Genomic DNA, 20,844 nt, shown 5'->3' with positions numbered 1-20,844 from the left:
TAGGAAAACAAAGAGAGGGCATGAAAAAATATAAGATATATAAAGAGCAAAAGGATAACTAAGGAAAGAGTAAGGCCAATGAGCGACCAAAAAGATAACTTCAGTGTGGACATAGAAGATGAGGTCATGGCTCTTCATGAATACTTTGAGTCTGTTTTCACAAAAGAGAGGGACGAAGAAGACATTATAGTTATGGAGGAGAAGGGTGAAATATTAGATGGGATAAACACCATGAGGGAGGAAATATTAAGGTATTTAACATCTTTGAAAGTGGATAAATCGCCAGGCCTGGATGAAATGTATCCCAGGCTGTTAAGGGAAGCAAGGAAAGAAATAGTGGAGGCTCTGACCATCGTTTTCCAATCCTCTCTGACTACAGGTGCAGTGCCGGAAGACTGGAGAACTGCTAATGTTCTACCATTATTTAAAAAGGTAGAAAGGGATAGACTGAGTAATTACAGCCTAAACCCAGTGGTGGGAAAATTATTGAAACTGAATTATGATTAATCAAAGACAGTCAGCATGGATTTGTTAAGGGAAGGTTGTGTCTGACTAATTTGATTGAATTTTCTTTTGAGAAGATAACAAGGAGGGTTGATGAAGGTAGTACATTTGGTGTGGTCTACATTGATTTTAGTAAGGCTTTTGTCAAGGTCCCACATGGCAGACTGGTCAGAAAATTAAAAACTCTTGGAATCCAAGGCAAAATGTCCAGTTGGATCCAAAATTGGCTCAGAGGCAAGAAGCAAAGGTTAATGATTGACAGGTGTTTTTCGACTGGAAGGCTGTTTCCAGTGGAGTTCCACAGGACTCAGTGCTAGGTCCCCTGCAGTTTATGGTATATATCAGTGATTTAGACTTAAATGTAGGGGGTGTGATTAAGAAGTTTACAGACAATACAAAAATTGGTGATGTGGTTGATGATGATGAAGAAAGCTGTAGACTGCAGGAAGATATCAATGGACTCGTCAGGTGGGCAGAAAAATGGCAAATGGAATTCAATCTGGACAGGGGTGAGGTTCTGCATTTGGGGAGGTCAAACCAGGCAAGAGAATAAATAGTAAGATACCGAGAGTTGTAGACGAACAGAGGGACCTTGGAGCGCATGTCCACAGATACCTGAAGATAGCAGGACAGGTAGTTAAGGTAGTCAAGAAGGTATACAGGGTCCTTTTCTTTTTTGTCCAAGGCCTTGAGTACAAGAGCAGGCAGGTTATGCTCGAACTGTATAAAGCACGAGTTAGGCCACAGTGAGAGTACTGGTCACTGCATTACAGGAAAGATGTGATCCCATGAGAGAGGGTTCAGAGGAGATTTACAAGGATGTTGCCAGGAATGGAGAATTTTAGTTATGAGGAAAGATTGGATAGGCTGGGGTTGTTTTCTTTGGAACAGAGGAGGCTGAGGGAAAATTAAATTGAAGTGTATAAAATTATGAGGGGCCTCAAAAGAGTGGCTAGGAAGAACCCATTTCCTTTAGCAGAGAAGTCAATAACTAGGGGGCATAAATTTAAAGTAATTTGCAGAAGGATTAGAGGGGAGTTGAGGTATAATGTTTACCCCCAGAGGGTGGAGGGGGTCTGGAACTCACTGTCTGAAAGGGTGGTAGAGGCAGAGACTCCCAATGCATTTTAAAAACACTTGGATATGCAGTGGATGTGCCATAACCTGCAGGGTTACGGACACATGGAAGGTGGGATAAGGCTGATTGGCTCTTTTACAGCTTGCCCGGATACAATGGGCCAATTAGCATCCTTCTGTGCCGTAAATCGTTCTATGCTTCTAAGACAGACAGGAGCAGGGTGGGTCTGACCAGAACGGGACACAGTTTGCACTTGGCACCTCTCTCTGGGTACATCCCTTCAGTAACAGCCCCTCGCCTCCAGGTACCCCACTCAGTTACAACACCTCCCCTCAGAGTACCCCCTTCAGTTACAACACCTCCCCTCAGAGTACCCCCTTCAGTTACAACACCTCCCCTCAGAGTACCCCCTTCAGTTACAACACCTCCCCTCAGAGTACCCCCTTCAGTTACAACACCTCCCCTCAGAGTACCCCCTTCAGTTACAACACCTCCCCTCAGAATACCCCACTCAGTTACAGCACTGAACCCCAAAATAACTCTTGTAGCCACAGTGTTAATGTGACTGGTCCAATCAAGCTTTGACTCAGTGGAGATGCTGATGGTGGAAATATGAAGATTATGGGGAGATGCCCAGTCTTTCTGCTGTTCAAGATGGTCAGCTGTCACTTCTTTCTCAAACCTGGATGTTATTGAGCTCCTGATCAACTAACTCCTCATTTTCCAGCTCCCGATTATAGAGTCATAGAGAGATACAGCACCAAAACAGGCCCTTCGGCCCACCAAGTCTGTGCCGACCAATAACCACCCATTTATACTAATCCTATATTAATCCCATATTCCCTCCCATTCACCTACCACCTACCTACACTAGGGGCAATTTACAATGGCCAATTTACCTATCAACCTGCAAGTCTTTTGGCTTGTGGGAGGAAACCGGAGCACCCGGAGGAAACCCACACAGTCACAGGGAGAACTTGCAAACTCCACACAGGCAGTACCCAGAACTGAACCCAGATCACTGGAGCTGTGAGGCTGCGGTGCTAACCACTGCACCGCCCTCCTCTTTGTCGAGTTCCTGATTATGCAGTTGATCTTCATCCAGTTCCTGATTAACCTCCACCACTTTATCCACCTCCTCTTTATCCACCTCCACTTTATCCACCTCCACTTTATCCACCTCCACTTTATCCACCTCCTCTTTATCCACCTCCTCTTTATCCACCTCCACTTTATCCACCTCCACTTTATCCACCTCCTCTTTATCCACCTCCTCTTTATCCACCTCCTCTTTATCCACCTCCTCTTTATCCACCTCCACTTTATCCACCTCCACTTTATCCACCTCCTCTTTATCCACCTCCTCTTTATCCACCTCCACTTTATCCACCTCCTCTTTATCCACCTCCACTTTATCCACCTCCACTTTATCCACCTCCTCTTTATCCACCTCCACTTTATCCACCTCCACTTTATCCACCTCCACTTTATCCACCTCCACTTTATCCACCTCCTCTTTATCCACCTCCTCTTTATCCACCTCCACTTTATCCACCTCCACTTTATCCACCTCCACTTTATCCACCTCCTCTTTATCCACCTCCACTTTATCCACCTCCACTTTATCCACCTCCACTTTATCCACCTCCTCTTTATCCACCTCCACTTTATCCACCTCCACTTTATCCACCTCCTCTTTATCCACCTCCACTTTATCCACCTCCACTTTATCCACCTCCTCTTTATCCACCTCCTCTTTATCCACCTCCTCTTTATCCACCTCCACTTTATCCACCTCCTCTTTATCCACCTCCTCTTTATCCACCTCCTCTTTATCCACCTCCACTTTATCCACCTCCACTTTATCCACCTCCACTTTATCCACCTCCTCTTTATCCACCTCCTCTTTATCCACCTCCTCTTTATCCACCTCCACTTTATCCACCTCCACTTTATCCACCTCCTCTTTATCCACCTCCACTTTATCCACCTCCACTTTATCCACCTCCACTTTATCCACCTCCTCTTTATCCACCTCCACTTTATCCACCTCCACTTTATCCACCTCCTCTTTATCCACCTCCACTTTATCCACCTCCACTTTATCCACCTCCTCTTTATCCACCTCCACTTTATCCACCTCCTCTTTATCCACCTCCACTTTATCCACCTCCACTTTATCCACCTCCTCTTTATCCACCTCCTCTTTATCCACCTCCTCTTTATCCACCTCCACTTTATCCACCTCCTCTTTATCCACCTCCTCTTTATCCACCTCCTCTTTATCCACCTCCACTTTATCCACCTCCACTTTATCCACCTCCACTTTATCCACCTCCACTTTATCCACCTCCTCTTTATCCACCTCCACTTTATCCACCTCCACTTTATCCACCTCCTCTTTATCCACCTCCTCTTTATCCACCTCCACTTTATCCACCTCCACTTTATCCACCTCCTCTTTATCCACCTCCTCTTTATCCACCTCCACTTTATCCACCTCCTCTTTATCCACCTCCTCTTTATCCACCTCCTCTTTATCCACCTCCACTTTATCCACCTCCACTTTATCCACCTCCACTTTATCCACCTCCACTTTATCCACCTCCACTTTATCCACCTCCACTTTATCCACCTCCACTTTATCCACCTCCACTTTATCCACCTCCACTTTATCCACCTCCTCTTTATCCACCTCCTCTTTATCCACCTCCTCTTTATCCACCTCCACTTTATCCACCTCCACTTTATCCACCTCCTCTTTATCCACCTCCTCTTTATCCACCTCCTCTTTATCCACCTGAATTTTACATTCAGTTTGAAGGAGAGAAGAGTGGGTCCAAGACCAGTATTTTATACTTAAATAAGGGCAATTATGAGGGCATGAAAGCAGAGCTAGCTAAAGTGAACTGGCAAATTAGGTTAAGGGATAGTTTAATAGAGATGCAGTGGCAGACATTTAAGGGGCTATTTCAGAAAACACAGAATAGATACATTTCAACGAGAAAGAAAAATTCCAAGAGTGGGACCCGCCATCCGTGGTTAACTAAAACAGTTAAAGATAGTATCAAACTTAAAGAAAAAGCCTATAATTGCGCAAAGATAGGAGGCAGGTCAGAAGATTGGACAGAATATAAAAAACAGCAAAAAATGACTAAAAGGTTGATAAGGAAGGTAAAATTAGAGTACGAGAGAAAGATAGCTAGAAATATAAAGACAGATAGTAAGAGTTTCTATTGATATTTAAAAAAGAAAAGAGTTAGTCCTATAGAAAGTGAGTCTGGGGAATTAATAATGGATAATAAGGAGACGGCAGATGAATTGAACAGATATTTTGCATCGGTCTCCACTATTGAGGATACAAGTAACTAGTAGGGGGCTACAAAGGGATATAGATAGGTTAAGTGAGTGGGCAAAAATCTGGCAGATGGAGTATAATGTGGGAAAATACGAAGTTGTCCATTTTGGCAGGAAGAATAAAAAAGAAGCATATTATCTAAATGGTGAGAGATTGCAGAGCTCTGAGATGCAGAGGGATCTGGGTGTCCTCGTGCATTAATCGCAAACGTTTAAGATGCAGGTACAGCACGTAATTAGGAAAGCTCATAGAATGTTATTGTTTATCACGAGGGGAATTGAATACAAAAGTAGGGAGGTTATGCTTCAGCTATACAGAGCATTGGTGAGACCACATCTGGAGTACTGTGTACAGTACTGGTCTCCTTATTTATGTACGGATGCAAATGCATTGGAAGCTGTTCAGAGAAGGTTTACTAGACTAATACCTGGAACGGGCAGGCTGTCTTATGAGGAACGATTGGACAGGCTAGGCTTGTATCCGCTGGAGTTTAGAAGAGTAAGAGGTGACTTGATTGAAACATATAAGATCCTGAGGGGTCTAGACAGGGTGGATATGGAAAGGATGTTTCCCCTTGTGGGAGAATCTAGAACTAGGGGTCACTGTTTAAAAATAAGGGGGGGGTCTATTTAAAACAGATGAGGAGAAATTTTTTCTCTCAGAGGGTCGTGAGTCTTTGGAATTCTCTTCCTCAAAAGGCGGTGGAAGCAGAGTCTTTGAATATTTTTAAGGCAGAGATAGATAGATTCTTGATAAGCAAGGGGGTGAAAGGTTATCGGGGGTAGGTGGAAATGTGGAGTAATCAGTTCAGCCATGAACTTATTGAATGGCAGAGTAGGCTCGAGGGGCCGATTGGCCTACTCCTGCTCCTAATTCGTATGTTCGTATGCCACAGCTGGTCAAATACTGCCTTGATGTCAAGGGCAGTCACTCTCACCTCACCTGTTGAATCAAGGTTCTAATGAGGTCTGGAGCCAAGTGATGACAGAGCTAGAACTGACCGTTGGCAAGCAGGTTTTTGCTGTGTAAGTGCCTCCTGATAGCATTGTCGACAACACCTTCTATCACTTAATGACAATTGGGAGTAGGCTGATGGGGCAGTAATTGGCTGGATTGGATTTATCTATACCTGGATAGATATTGTAGTTGTACTGGAAGTGTCTGCATCAGGGAGCAACTAGCTCTGGAGCAGAGGTCTTCAGCACTACAGCCAGGATGTTGTCAGGGTCAATAGCCTTGCCTGTGGCTGATACACTCAGCTACTTCACTCAGCCACTGCCTAATATCACATGGAGTGAACTGAATTGAATGAAGACTGGCACCTATAATGATGGGATCTTGAAAGGATGCCAAGAAGGATCATCCACCCAGCACCTTTTCCTGAAGACACTTGTCAATCTTGTCTCTCAGTCTTGTTTCTTGAACTCACAGATGGTGGGCTCCAATGTGGTTGAGATTGGGGATATTCCTCCTCCTGATAATTGTCTGGTTAGCCACTACCATTCTTGACTGGATGTAGTGGAGCTGCAGAGATTTGCTTTGAGCTGTTGGTTATGGGGCTGTTTAGGTCTGTCTCCAGCCTGCTGTTTTTGCTGTTTAGTTACCGTTAGCCCCGTCTAGGTTCACACCTCATTCTAAGATATGCCAAGGTGCAGCTTCTGGCTTGCTCTTCTACACTCCCCATTGAACCAGGGTTGGTCTCCTGGCTTGGTGTGATGAGGGAGTGTGGGAGATTCTGGGACACGAGGTTACAGATTGTGATGGAATGCAATTCTGCTACTGCTGCTGATGACCCACAGTGCCTCGTGGATGCCCAGTTTTGAGCTGCTACATGGGCACTGTGCAATGGTCACTTCTGTTGTAGCCATTGTGGTTGGATGCGTTTGTGACAAGGTTGTTACTTCCTTGTGTTAATTCTCTCATCACCTGCTACAAATTGCGTCTGGAACCGACACTCTTCATGAAGGACTTTGTGTTATTACTGAACTACTCTTGATGATGAACATTGAGGTCCCAGCCAGGGTGGATTCTGTGCCTTCACTGCTTCCTCCAAGTGCTGTTCATCATGGAGCAGGACCAGTTTTAGTTTAATGGGTCTAACCTGCCTGCGGAGGTGATGACTGATGGCAGGATTCTGGGACCATGATTTTACCCATGGTAGTACGTTTGGGAGGACATTCAGCACAGTGAAACTGAAATATAGCACTCATTGAAAAGCAAGCACTTTACAGCAGGGTAACACAGGATCCCTTGCTGATTTACCCTTCCTTAACCCATGGTACTGAGGTCAATTACCTTCTGGGAGAGCAGCGTAGAGGAGCGGACCTGCGGGAAGAACACGGAGTGGGGAGCTGATAAATACAGCCCGAGGATCGCGGCCTAGAGCACTTACCTTCTGGGAGAGCAGCGTAGAGGAGCGGACCTGCGGGAAGAACACGGAGTGGGGAGCTGATAAATACAGCCCGAGGATCGCGGCCTAGAGCACTTACCTTCTGGGAGAGCAGCGTAGAGGAGCGGACCTGCGGGAAGAACACGGAGTGGGGAGCTGATAAATACAGCCCGAGGATCGCGGCCTAGAGCACTTACCTTCTGGGAGAGCAGCGTAGAGGAGCGGACCTGCGGGAAGAACACGGAGTGGGGAGCTGATAAATACAGCCCGAGGATCGCGGCCTAGAGTACTTACCTACCAGGAGGGCAGCGGAGAAGATTCCAGACGCGGCAGAGTTTGATAACAAAGTGAACAGTGACGTCACAGGAAAGCTGCAAGGTGATTGTTTGGTGAGTAACTGCTATTGGGGAATAACTCGAAATAGCTGGGTTAGTACACTACTGTTAGGTTGCGTGTGTAAATAGCTTAATAATAAGGAACAAGTGAGTAGCTGGGTTTTTTTGAGTAAGGTTTATTTTAACTAGTGAACTATATTGATTTTTAGTAGGATTTATCAGTACTAGTAAGATTTTATTCATAATTCTAAGCTGTTGTAGTATTGGTAATTTTTTTTTTAGCAGTAGCAAAGGGTCAACTAATAAATAAAGGAATGGCAGGGTTGCTTCAACCTTGAGAGTGTACCTCCTGTGCTATGTGGGAGCTCCAGGATGTTTCCCGTATCCTGGAGAACCATTTGTGCAGGAAATGTCGTCAATTGAGGCAGCTTGAGCTCCAGGTTTTGGAACTTGAGCGGCAGCTGGCGATACTGCGGTGCATTTGTGAAGATGACAGCTACGTGGATAGCATGTTTTTAGATGTGGTCACCCCACAGCTTAAGAGTATACATGGAAAGAGGGAATGGATGACCACCAAACAGTCAAAAAGAATCAGGCAGGTAGTGCAGGAGACTCCTGAGTGTATCTCACTTTCCAACAGGTATTCAGTTCTGAATACTGAGGAAAGTGATGCTTCACGTAGGGAGTGCAGCCAAAGCCAAGTCCATGGCACCACGGGTGGCTGAGCTGCACGGCGGGGGGTGGGGGGAGATGGCGTGGGGGGTACAGGGAAGACTGGAAGAACCATAGTGATAGGTGATTCAATAGTCAGAGGAACAGACAGGTGTTTCTGTGGCCGCAGACGTGAATCCAGGATGGTGTGTTGCCTCCCTGGTGCAGGGTCAATGATGTCACTGAGCGGCTGCAGAGCATCATGAAGGGGGAGTGTGAACAGCCAGAAATCGTGGTCCACATCGGAACCAACGACACAGGGAGAAAGAGGGATGTGGTCCTGCAGTCAAAATTTAGGGAGCTAGGTAAGAAATTAGCAAGCAGGACCTCAAAAGTAGTAATCTCCAGATCACTACCAGTGCCACGTGCAAGTGAGTAGAGAAATGGAAGGATAAGACAGATGAATGCGTGACTGGAAAAATGGTGCAGGAGGGAGGGATTTAGATTCCTGAGACATTGGGACCGGCTCTGGGGGAGATGAGACCTGTTCGGGCCGGATGGGTTACACCTGAACAGAGCCAGGACTGAGTTCCTTACGGGACGTTTTGCTACTGCTGTTGGGGAGGGTTTAAACTAGTTTGGCAGGGGGATGGGGACCTGAGGGTAGACTCAGCTGGGACAAAATCAGAAATTAAAATGGAAGGTGGAAAATTAATGGATGAGTCTGGAAGACAGAGGAAATGAGGGTTAGAAAATAAAAGAAAGAGTTTGGTAGTGTGGTGGGCCGAAGGGCCTGTTTCAGTGCTGTATCTCTCTATGATGCTATGACCCAAGGGTATCTATTTCAAGGAAGATAGCAAATAAAGTAGATGAGCTGAGGGCACAGATAGACACGTGGCAGTACGATATCATAACTATTACAGAAATATGGCTTAAGGAGGGACAGGAATGGCAGCTCAACATTCCTGGTTACAGGGTTTTCAGACGCGATAGGGAGGGGGATAAGAAAGGAGGGGGAGTGGCAATTTTGGTCAAGGAAACTATTACAGCTGTGAGGAGGGATGATATGTTGGAAGGTTCATCAAATGAGGCCATATGGATTGAGCTAAGGAACAAAAAAGGAGCAATCACACTGCTGGGAGTGTACTATAGACGCCCAAACAGTCAGAGGGAGATAGAAGAGCAGATATGTAAGCAAATCTCTGAGAAGTTCAAGAACAATAGGGCAGTAACAGTAGGGGATTTTAATTACCCCAATATTAACTGGGATTGTTTTAGTGTGAAAGGAATTGAGGGAGCAGAATTCTTGAGGTGCATTCAGGAGAACATTTTTGCCCAGCATGTAGCAAGTCCAACAAGAGAGGGTGCAGTTTTAGACTTAGTTTTAGGAAATGAAGATGGGCAGGTGGAAGGAGTGGCAGTGGGAGAGCATTTTGGTGGGAGTGATCATAATTCAGTCAGTTTTAACAAATTATGAAAAAGGGCAGAGATAGAACAGGAGTTAGTGTTCTCAATTGGGGCAAAGCCAATTTTACTAAACTGAGGAGTGATTTAGCGAAAGTGGACTGGAAACAGCTACTTGAAGTGTCAGAGCAGTGGGAGGCAAAGGGGAGATTCAAAGGGTTCAGGGTAAACATGCTCCCACAAAGAAAAAGGGTGAGGCGGCTAAATCTAGAGCCCCATGGATGTCAAGGAGCCGACAGAGTAAGATATGGCCGAAAAGGAAAGCTTATGTCCGATACCGAGAACTCAATACTACAGAAAGCCGAGAGGAGTATCGAAAGTGGAGGGGTGAAATCAAAAAGGAAATTAGGAAAGTAAAGAGGGGGCATGAAAGAATATTTGCAAGCAAAATCAAGGTGAACCCAAAGATGTTTTATCAATACATTAAGAGTAAGAGGATAACTAAGGAGTGAGTAGGGCCCATAAAAGACCAAAAAGGTAACCTATGTGTAGGGGTGGAAGATGTTGGTATGGTTCTTAATGAATACTTTGCATATGTCTTCACAAAAGAGGAGGATGATGCAGATATTGTAGTTCAGGAAGAAGAGTGTGAAGTATTGGATGTGATAAACATAGGGAGAGAGGAAGTATTAATGGGATTAGCATCTTGAAAGTTAATAAATCACCAGGGCCGGATGAAATGTATCCTAGGCTGTTAAAAGAAGCAAGAGAGGAAATAGCAGAGGGTCTGACCATCATTTTCAGTCCTTACTGGATACAGGTGTGGTGCCGGAGGATTGGAGAATTGCTAACATTGTACCTCTGTTTAAAAAGGGAGTGAAGGATAGACCGAATAATTACAGACCAGTCAGTCTAACCTCAGTAGTGGGCAAACTATTGGAATCTAGTCTGAGAGGGAGGATAAGCTGTCACTTAGAAAGGCGCAAGGAAGTAACAAGGAAGATAGATGAGGGTACTGCAGTTGATGTGGTCTACATGGATTTTAGCAAAGCTTTTGACAAGGTCCCACATGGCAGACTGGTTAAATAAATAAAATCCCATGGGTTCCAGGGAAATGCAGCAAGGTGGATACAAAATTGGCTCAGAGTGGCAGGAAACAAAGGGTAATTGTTGACGGCTGTTTTAGCTACTGGAGGTCTGTTTCCAGTGGAGTTCCGCAGGGCTCAGTACTGGGTCCCCTGCTTTTTCTGGTGTATGTTAATGATTTGGACGTAAATGTAGGGACATGATCAAGAAGTTTGCGGACGACAAAGTTTGGCCGTGTGGTAGACAGCGAGGAGGATAGCTGTAGGCTGCAGGAAGATATTGATGGTCTGGTCAGAAGGGCAGAAAAGTATCAAATGGAATTTAACTTGGAGAAGTGTGAGGTGATGCATTTGGGGAGGTCAAACAAGGCAAAGGAATACACGATTAATGGGAAAAAACTGAGAAGTGTAGAAAAAGTGAGGGACCTTGGAGTGAATGTCCACAGATCCCTGAAGGTAGCAGGACAGGTCGATAAGGTGGTTAAGAAGGCATATTGAATCCTTTCCTTTATTAGCCGAGGTATAGAATATAAAAGCAGGGAGGTTATGCTGGAACTGTATAAATCATTGGTTAGACCACAATTTGAGTATTGTGTGCAGTTCTGGTCACCTCATTACAGAAAGGATGTAATTGTACTAGAGAGGGTACAGAGGAGATTTACTAGGATGTTGCCAGTACTGGAAAAATGAGGAAAGATTGGATAGGCTAGGGTTGTTCTCCTTGGAACAGAGAAGGCTGAGGGGAGATCTGATTGAAATGTACAAAATTGTGAGGGGCCTGGATAGAGTGGAGGTGAAGCAGAGAGACCAGTGACGAGGGGGCATAGATTTCAAGTGATTGGTGGAAAAATTAGAGGAGAGATGAGGAGAAACATTCTTACCCAGAGGATGGTGATGGTCTGGAACTCACTGCCTGAAAGGGTAGTTGAGGGAGGAGTCTGGATATACACCTCAAGTGCTGTAATCTGCAGGGCTACGGACTAAATGCTGAAAGGTGGGATTAGAATGGGTGGATTGTTTCTCAGCCGGCACAGACACGATGGGCCAAGTGGCCTCTTTCTGTGCCTTAAACATTCTATGTTTCTTTCTATGTTTCTAATTGCGGTGGTCCTATAGCAGATTGAGCCTGGACACGAGTACTGCTATGTCCAATTAGCCCACCCACACTCACTGTCAGGTTTGGGTGTGAACTGTGTCAGGGTGAGATACTGGGGGTAACAGCCACCCACCTATACCCCAGTGAGGGTGTGTCCAACTTTATGAAGGAGGAGATGGAAGGAATGGGACGGTAGGAGATGAACAAAAAAGGACAGAAGACAAGAAAGGAAGAGAATCCATGGGAGAGGAGACAATGAGTGAAAAGGAGGAGGGAGGAGAAAAGAGAGGTAAAGATAGAAAGGCAATGGGAAGAGAAGAGAAGGAGCAGAAGAGATTTGTACAAGTGATGTATGAGCTGAGTGCTGTGATTGGCCAAGTGATATCTGAGTTAATTAATGTGATTGGCTGAGTCTGTGGAAGCTGAGCTTTGTGTTGTATTTTCAGGTGGTTATAAAGGATATGGACTGAGTATGATGGTGGAGGTTTTTTGCGGCATTCTCGCTGGATCTCATTACAGTAAAAACATCCGTCGCTGGAAAGAGACAAACAAAGTGGCCAATCTGGTGAGGACTCACTGTTGCTGCATTTAATAATTGGACAACAACACATCAAATATACCCACACCCTGCTCCAATCAGACTCACCAGGCTGCATCGCTCATTCCCAGGTCATCAGCACTGTTAAAATACCCCCTCTCTCCCTCAGTCTCCCTCTCTCTCTCTCTCTCTCCCTCTCTCTCTCTCTCTCTCCCTCTCCCTCAGTCTCCCTCTCTCTCTCTCTCCCTCCCCTTCCTTCCATCTCTCCCCCTCCCCACCACCCCCCACTCTCCCCTTCCCCCCCCCCCGCTCTCCCCCTCCATCCTCCCCCCCCCGCTCTCTCCCCCACCCCCCCTCCCTCCTCCAGCATTTCTTGTTTCTATTTCAGATTTCCAGCATCTGCAGTATTTTGCTTTTATTTATATTATACATGAGCTCTTATCTCATGAGCACCTTTTTAAATGCCTTTTGAATATCTAAATACACTACATCTAATGGTTCCCCTTTATCGCTGCTTGTTACATCCCAAAAGAACTCTAATAAATTTCTCAAACATGATTTCCCTTTCATAAAACCATGCTGACTCTGCCTGATTATATTGTAATTTTCTAAATGTCCTGCTAGAACTTCTTCAATGATGGATTCCAGCGTTTTCTCAATGACAGATGTTAGGCTAAGTGACCAACAGGGCTGAATTTTACAGAACCCCCCCGATGTTGAGGGTCGTGGCGGGGGGGGGGTGGGAAATGCCTCCGGGAGAGGGCCAGCACGCACCGCAACGCTAGGAAGGCCCGGCCTGATATTGTCAGTGGTGGCCAGGCCTTGTGGCAGCCATTGACGGAACTACCATTAAATCAATGAATTAATGAGACCTACGTTCCTGTCTGTCCTGGTGCAATCTTCATGCCGGTGGCCGGTACCCCTGCGCCTTCGGATCCCCTTCCAGGAAACCGAGGCGGAACAGTGGTGTTGTGGGGGAGGGGTTAGTTTCTCAGTGTGGGAGTGGGGGGAGTGAGGTCAAAGTTGTATCATTGGTGTAGGGGATGTTGGGAAGGGTTATAGTTTAAAGTTTATGTACTTTGGGGGAGGAGAGGTCAGGTGGACAAGGTTAGTGTTTTGTGGGGGAGAGGGCAAGTAATTAATTTAATTGTTATTGGGAGGTCGGGAGAGGAGCAGAATAAATGTGTTAAATTTTTTAAATTAAATTTCTCTTTAAATATCTAAATGGAACGGCAGAGCTCAAAGCCCTTTCAAAATGGTGTCAGCGTCTGCACACAGGCAGCTGACGCCATTGCCGGGGACGAACAGCCGCACCCTCCACATCATCGGGAGGGGGTGTCTGCCCCTACTATTTAAATGAGCCACCGCAGGGATGATTGTGGAGGCTCTGTGAGGTGCGGCCCGCATGGGTGGACCGCCATTGTTTTCACCTGTTGCTGATTTTGGCAGTGGGGGTATAAATTTCAGCCCATAGTTTCCTGCTTTCTGTCTCCCTCCTTGAATCGGGGTAGGAGGTTATGTGGGAGGTCCTTCCTATCGACTCTATCTAGGCTCCTCATAATCTTATACACCTCAATTAAACCTCCCCTCAGCCTCCTCTGTTCCAAAGAAAGCAAATACCAGCCGACCCAATCGTTCCTCATAACTAAAATTCTCCAGCTCAAGAAGTATGAACTCCCCAGACCAATGTAAACAATTACACGGCAAGATTTCACATTTTAAGACTTTTACTATAGCAACTAAAATAAAAATCAACATAAACTAAACAATACTTTGTAAGTAGTTCAAATGCTAAATTACAGAGGAAGGTATTTCCCTTTAACTTATTAAAACATTTGATAAGCCCACACCACATTTATATCATACAGTGTCCTCATTGAAATGATATCTTTGCACTTAAAAGTCCCAAACATCTCCCAGTTGCAATGGGTTGGATCTCCCAGTCTTTCTCAAAGTCACTGTCCTCTCTTTGCTCTTTTCTTCCGAGCACTTTCAACATGGAATTCTGTGACTAAGGCGCTCTGTGGTGAGCCTGTTGCTGTTTTCCTGCTGTAAACCTCAGCTTTTGAAGGAGGTTCAAGTCTCCGCGCCTTTCACTGTTATCAGTATTCTGAGAGCAGATGTTTTCTCTCTCTCTCTCTCTTCCGAGTCTTTATCTTTTGGTCGTCTTTACAGCCTCCAGACTTCTGAAAGCCTTTTGAATTTATCCACAATCAACATCCTGGAGGTTACCATTGACCAGAAACTGAACTGGAGTAGCCATATAAATACTGTGTCTACACGAGCCGGTCAGAGGCTAGGAATCCTGTAGCGAGTAACTCACCTTCTGACTCCCCAAAGCCTGTCCACCATCTACAAGGCACAAGTCAGGAGTCTGATGGAATACTCTCCACTTGCCTAGATGGGTGCAGCTCCAACAACACTCAAGAAGCTCAACACCATCCAGGACAAAGCAGCCCACTTGATCGGCACACCATCCACGCACAGTGACAGCAGTGTGTACCATCTACAAGATGCACTGCAGCAATGCACCAAGGCTCCTTAGACAGCACCTTCCAAACCCATGACCTCTACCAACTAGAAGGACAAGGGCAGCAAATATATGGAAACACCACCACCTGCAAGTTCCCCTCCAAGTCACACACCATCCTGACTTGGAACTATATCGCCGTTCCTTCACTGTCACTGGGTCAAAATCCTGGAACTCCCTTCCTAACAGCACTGTTGGTGTACCTATATCCTAACGACTGTCAGGGTTCAGGAAGGCAGCTCACCACCACCTTCTCAAGGGCAATAAATGCTGGCCTCGCCAGCGGCGCCCACATCCCATGAACGAATAAAAAAAAAAGTCCAAAATCAAGTCAGTCGTCATTTTTTTTTTATTTGTTTGTGGGATGTTGGTGTCACTGGCTAGGCCAGCATGTATTGCCCATCCTTAATTGCCCTTGTCTTTTCCAATATGAAGAGCCCACAAGTCTGGCCACAGCAGATCCGCCCAGGCCTCCCTTTGTTTCCGGGTGTTAAAAATTTCAACTCGAGTTTGCACCTTCAGAGCCCCTGGCTCCTTGTTTATAATCTGAGAGTCTAGGAGAGGGAAACCCATTGTCCTTCAGGTGTTACAACCTTGCACTCTGCTTTCAAAAGGATCTTTGATCTGTGTTGCTTGTTCACATGGTAACCAGGATCCCTGTCTTGTCTCTAGGTAAAGTTGGTGTGAGGTCACATGTCTCCTCCAAATCCTCCTTAAACTACATTAAAAATCAGTTTTGAAAAAAAAATCATACTACACAGTCCGGCGTTTACAACACCAGATACCATCCTCGCAAATCTCCTCTGTACCCTCTCTTGTGTGATAGAAACATAGAAATTAGGAGCAGGAGTAGGTCATTCGGCCCTTCGGGCCTGCTCCACCATTCAAAATAGATCATGGCTGATGGTCTAATTCAGTACCCTGTTCCTGCTTTCTCTCCATATCCCTTGATCCCTTTGGCATTAAGAAATATATCTATCTCCTTCTTGAATATATTTAATGACTTGGCCTCCACTGTCTTCTGCGGTAGAGAATTCTACAGGTTCACCACCCTCTGAGTGAAGAAATTTCTCCTCATCTCGGTTCTAATTGGCATACCCCATATCCTGAGACTGTGACCCCTGGTTCTGGACTCCCCGCCATCGAGAACATCCTCCCTGCATCTAGCCTGTCTAGTCCTGTTAGAATTTTATAGGTTTCTATGAGATCCCCTCTCATTCTTCTAAACTCTAGTGAATATAGGCCTAGTCGACCCAATCTCTCCTCATACGTCAATCCTGCCATCCCAGGAATCAGCCTGGTAAATCTTCTTTGCACTTCCTCCATGGCAAGAACATCCTTCCTCAGACCAAAACTGCACACAATACTCCAGATGTGGTCTCACCAAGGCCCTGTATAACTGCAGTAAGACATCCTTGCTCCTGTACTCAAATCCTCTTGCAATGAAGGCCAACATACCATTCACCTTCCTAACTGCTTGCTGCACCTGAATGCTTGCTTTCAGCGACTGGTGTACAAGGACACCCAAGTCTCGTTACACCTCCACCTTTCCCAATCTATCACTATTCAAATAATAATCTGCCTTTCTGTTTTTACAACCAAAGTGGATAACCTCACATTTATCCACGTTAAACTGCATCTGCCATGCATTTGCCCACTCACTCCAAATCACATTGGAGCCTCTTTGCATCCTCCTCACACCTCACATAGCCCACCCCCCACCCCCCCCCCCCCCCAGCTTTGTGTTGTCTGCAAACTTGGAACTGTTACATTTAGTTCCCTCACCCAAGTCATTAATATATATTGTGAATAGCTGGGGCCCAAGCACTGATCCCTGCTGTACCCCACTAGTCACTGCCTGCCACCCGGAAAAAGACCCATTTATTCCTACTCTCTGTTTCCTGTCTGTCAACCAATTCTCAATCCGTGCCAGTATATTACCCCCAATCCCATGTGCTTTAATTTTGCACACTAAGCTCTTATGTGGGACCTTATCAAAAGCCTTCTGAACATCCAAATACACCACATCCACTGGTTCTACTAGTTACATCCTCAAAAATCTCCAGTAACTTTGTTAGGCATGATTTCCCTTTTGTAAACCCATGCTGACTTTGTCCTCCTTTGTTATCTCTTGCCCCACCCCCACCTCACTTGCTTATAATCTGTGACTTTTCTAATATTTGTCAGTTCCGATGAAGGGTCACTGATCCGAAACGTTAACTCTGCTTCTCTTTCCACAGATGCTGCCAGACCTGCTGAGTGATTCCAGCATTTCTTGTTTTTATTTCTGACTTTGTCCAATCCCGTTTATGCTTTCCACATCCTTCCTATAATGTGGTGACCAGAACAGAATGCAGTACTGGAGCTGCGGTCTAGCTAGTGTTTTTATGACTTCTCTGCTCTTATACTCTAGGCCTCAGCTCATTAAGGAGGGTGCCCTGTATTGCCGCCTTAACCACCTTATCGACCTGTCCTACCTTCAGGGATCTGTGGACATTCACTCCAAGGTCCCTCACTTCCTCTACACTTCTCAGTATTTTCCCATTAATCGTGTATTCCTTTGCCTTGTTTGACCTCCCCAAATGCATCACCTCACATTTCTCTAAGTTGAATTCCATTTGCCACTTTTCTGCCCTTCTGACCAGACTGTCAATATCTTCCTGCAGCCTACAGCTATCCTCCTCGCTATCTACCACACGGCCAAACTTTGTGTTGTCTGCAAACTTCTTAATCATGCCTCCTACATTTATGCCTAAATCATTGGTCTATACCACGAACTGCAAGGATCAGTATATATAGTGGGGAGGCAGTGGCGTCGTGGTAATGTCACTGGACTAGTAATCCAGAGGCCCTGGCTAATGCCAGCAACATGCATTCAAATCCCACCCATGGCAGATGGTAAAACTTGAATTCAATTAATTAAAAATCTGAAATTAAAAGCTAGTCTAATGGTGACCATGAAACCATTGTCGATTGTTGTAAAAACCCATCTGGTTCACTAATGTCTTTTTAAGGAAGGAAATCTGCTGTCCTTACCTGGTCTGGCCTACATGTGACTCCAGACCCACAGCAATGTGGTTAACTCTTACATGCCCTCTGATATGGTCGAGCAAGACACTCAGTTCAAGGACAATTAAGGATCGGTGATAAATGCTGGCCTGGCCAGTGACACCCACATCCCATGAACAAATTTTTAAAAATTGAGCCTTGCTGAACCCCCCTTGGAAACAGCCTTCCAGTCAAAAAAACACCACTGACCCACAGCTTCCTGCCTCTGAGCCAACTTTGGATTCAACTTGCCACTTTGTCTAGGATCCCATAGGCTTTTAATTTACTGACCAGTCTGCCATGTGGAACCTTGACAAACGTCTTGCTAAAATCCATGTAGATTACATCAAACACACTAGCCTTATCGACCCTCCTTGTTACCTCCTCAAAAAAATTCAATCAAGTTAGGCACAACCCTCCCTTAACAAATCCATGCTGACGATCCTTGATTAATCCATGCCCCTCTAAACGATGATTTACGCTGTCAGACTTTTTTCCAATAATTTGCCCACCATTGAGGTTAGGCTCGGTGGCCTGTAATTGCTCAGTCTATCCCTTTATACCTTTTTGAACAATGATAGTGTTAGCTGTCGGGGATCCCGGTGCTGAAGTGCTGGGGAATCCTTCATAATAAGCTGACCCCGACACAGTGGAATAGCCCGAGCTCATTCTGCCTGTTATAACCAATCTCAAAGAACAAAGAACAAAGAAAGTTACAGCACAGGAACAGGCCCTTCGGCCCTCCAAGCCTGCGCCGATCCAGATCCTCTATCTAAACATGTCGCCTTTTTTCTAAGGGTCTGTATCTCTTTTCTTCCTGCCCATTCATGTATCTGTCTAGATACATCTTAAAAGACGCCATCGTGCCCGCATCTACCATCTCCGCTGGCAACGCGTTCCAGGCACCCACCACCCTCTGCGTAAAGAACTTTCCACGCATATCCCCCCTAAACTTTTCCCCTCTCACTTTGAACTCGTGTCCTCTAGTAACTGAATCCCCCACTCTGGGGAAAAAGCCTCTTGCTATCCACCCTGTCTATACCTCTCATGATTTTGTACACCTCAATCAGGTCCCCCCTCAACCTCCGTCTTTCTAATGAAAATAATCCTAATCTACTCAACCTGTCTTCATAGCTAGCGCCTTCCATACCAGGCAACATCCTGGTGAACCTCCTCTGCACCCTCTCCAAAGCATCCACATCCTTTTGGTAATGTGGCGACCAGAACTGCACGCAGTATTCCAAATGTGGCCGAACCAAAGTCCTATACAACTGTAACATGACCTGCCAACTCTTGTACTCAATACCCCGTCCGATGAAGGAAAGCATGCCGTATGCCTTCTTGACCACTCTATTTACCTGCGTTGCCACCTTCAGGGAACAGTGGACCTGAACACCCAAATCTCTCTGTACATCAATTTTCCCCAGGACTTTTCCATTTACTGTATAGTTCACTCTTGAATTGGATCTTCCAAAATGCATCACCTCGCATTTGCCCTGATTGAACTCCATCTGCCATTTCTCTGCCCAACTCTTCAATCTATCTATATTCTGCTGTATTCTCTGACCGTCCCCTTCACTACCTGCTACTCCACCAATCTTAGTGTCGTCTGCAAACTTGCTAATCAGTCCACCTATACTTTCCTCCAAATCATTAATGTATATCACAAACAACAGTGGTCCCAGCACGGATCCCTGTGGAACACCACTGGTCACATGTCTCCATTTTGAGAAACTCCCTTCTACTGCTACTGTCTGTCTCCTGTTGCCCAGACAGTTCTTTATCCATCTAGCTAGTACACCTTGGACCCCATGCGCCTTCACTTTCTCCATCAGCCTGCCATGGGGAACCTTATCAAACGCCTTACTGAAGTCCATGTATATGACATCGACAGCCCTTCCCTCATCAATCAACTTTGTCACTTCCTCAAAGAATTCTATTAAGTTGGTAAGACATGACCTTCCCTGCACAAAACCATGTTGCCTCTCACTTATAAGCCCATTTTCTTCCAAATGGGAATAGATCCTATCCCTCAGTATCTTCTCCAGCAGCTTCCCTACCACTGACGTCAGGCTCACCGGTCTATAATTACCTGGATTATCCCTGCTACCCTTCTTAAACAAGGGGACAACATTAGCAATTCTCCAGTCCTCCGGGACCTCACCCGTGTTTAAGGATGCTGCAAAGATATCTGTTAAGGCCCCAGCTATTTCCTCTCTCGCTTCCCACAGTAACCTGGGATAGATCCCATCCGGACCTGGGGACTTGTCCACCTTAATGCCCTTTAGAATACCCAACACTTCCTCCCTCCTTATGCGAACTTGACCTAGAGTAATCAAACATCTGTTCCTAACCTCAACATCCGTCATTTCCCTCTCCTCGGTGAATACCGATGCAAAGTAGTCGTTTAAAATCTCACCCATTTTCTCTGACTCCAAGCATAACATTCCTCCTTTGTCCTTTAGTGGGCCAATCCTTTCTCTAGTTACCCTGTTTCTCCTTAAATATGAATAAAAGGCTTTGGGATTTTCTTTAACCCTGTTTGCTAAAGATATTTCATGACCCCTTTTAGCCCTCAATTCCTTGTTTCAGATTGGTCCTACATTCCCGATATTCTTTCAAAGCTTTGTCTTTCTTCAGCCGCCTAGACCTTATGTATGCTTCCTTTTTCCTCTTAGCTAGTCTCACAATTTCACCTGTCATCCATGGTTCCCTAATCTTGCCATTTCTATCCCTCATTTTCACAGGAACATGTCTCTCCTGCACGCTAATCAACCTCTCTTTAAAAGCCTCCCACATGTCACGTGTGGATTTACCTTCAAACAGCT

The 20,844-nt window shown here is 45.6% G+C and overlaps 1 protein-coding gene across 1 annotated transcript in view; it reads left to right on the top strand.

The window, feature by feature from the left end:
• The window catches only part of LOC137377363 (uncharacterized oxidoreductase YjmC-like), an 89,213-nt gene that overhangs the window by 58,973 nt on the left and 9,396 nt on the right, over positions 1-20,844 (top strand). The window contains 2 exon segments of the mRNA XM_068046963.1: positions 12,347-12,465; position 13,160. Coding sequence (XP_067903064.1) covers positions 12,347-12,465; position 13,160 — 120 coding nt within the window.

Source organism: Heterodontus francisci, chromosome 14, assembly GCF_036365525.1.
Source record: "Heterodontus francisci isolate sHetFra1 chromosome 14, sHetFra1.hap1, whole genome shotgun sequence".
In the NCBI taxonomy this organism is placed as follows: Eukaryota; Metazoa; Chordata; class Chondrichthyes; order Heterodontiformes; family Heterodontidae; genus Heterodontus; species Heterodontus francisci.
The sequence above is the reverse complement of the archived record's forward strand: the minus strand, read 5'-3'. Positions and strand labels throughout refer to the sequence as shown.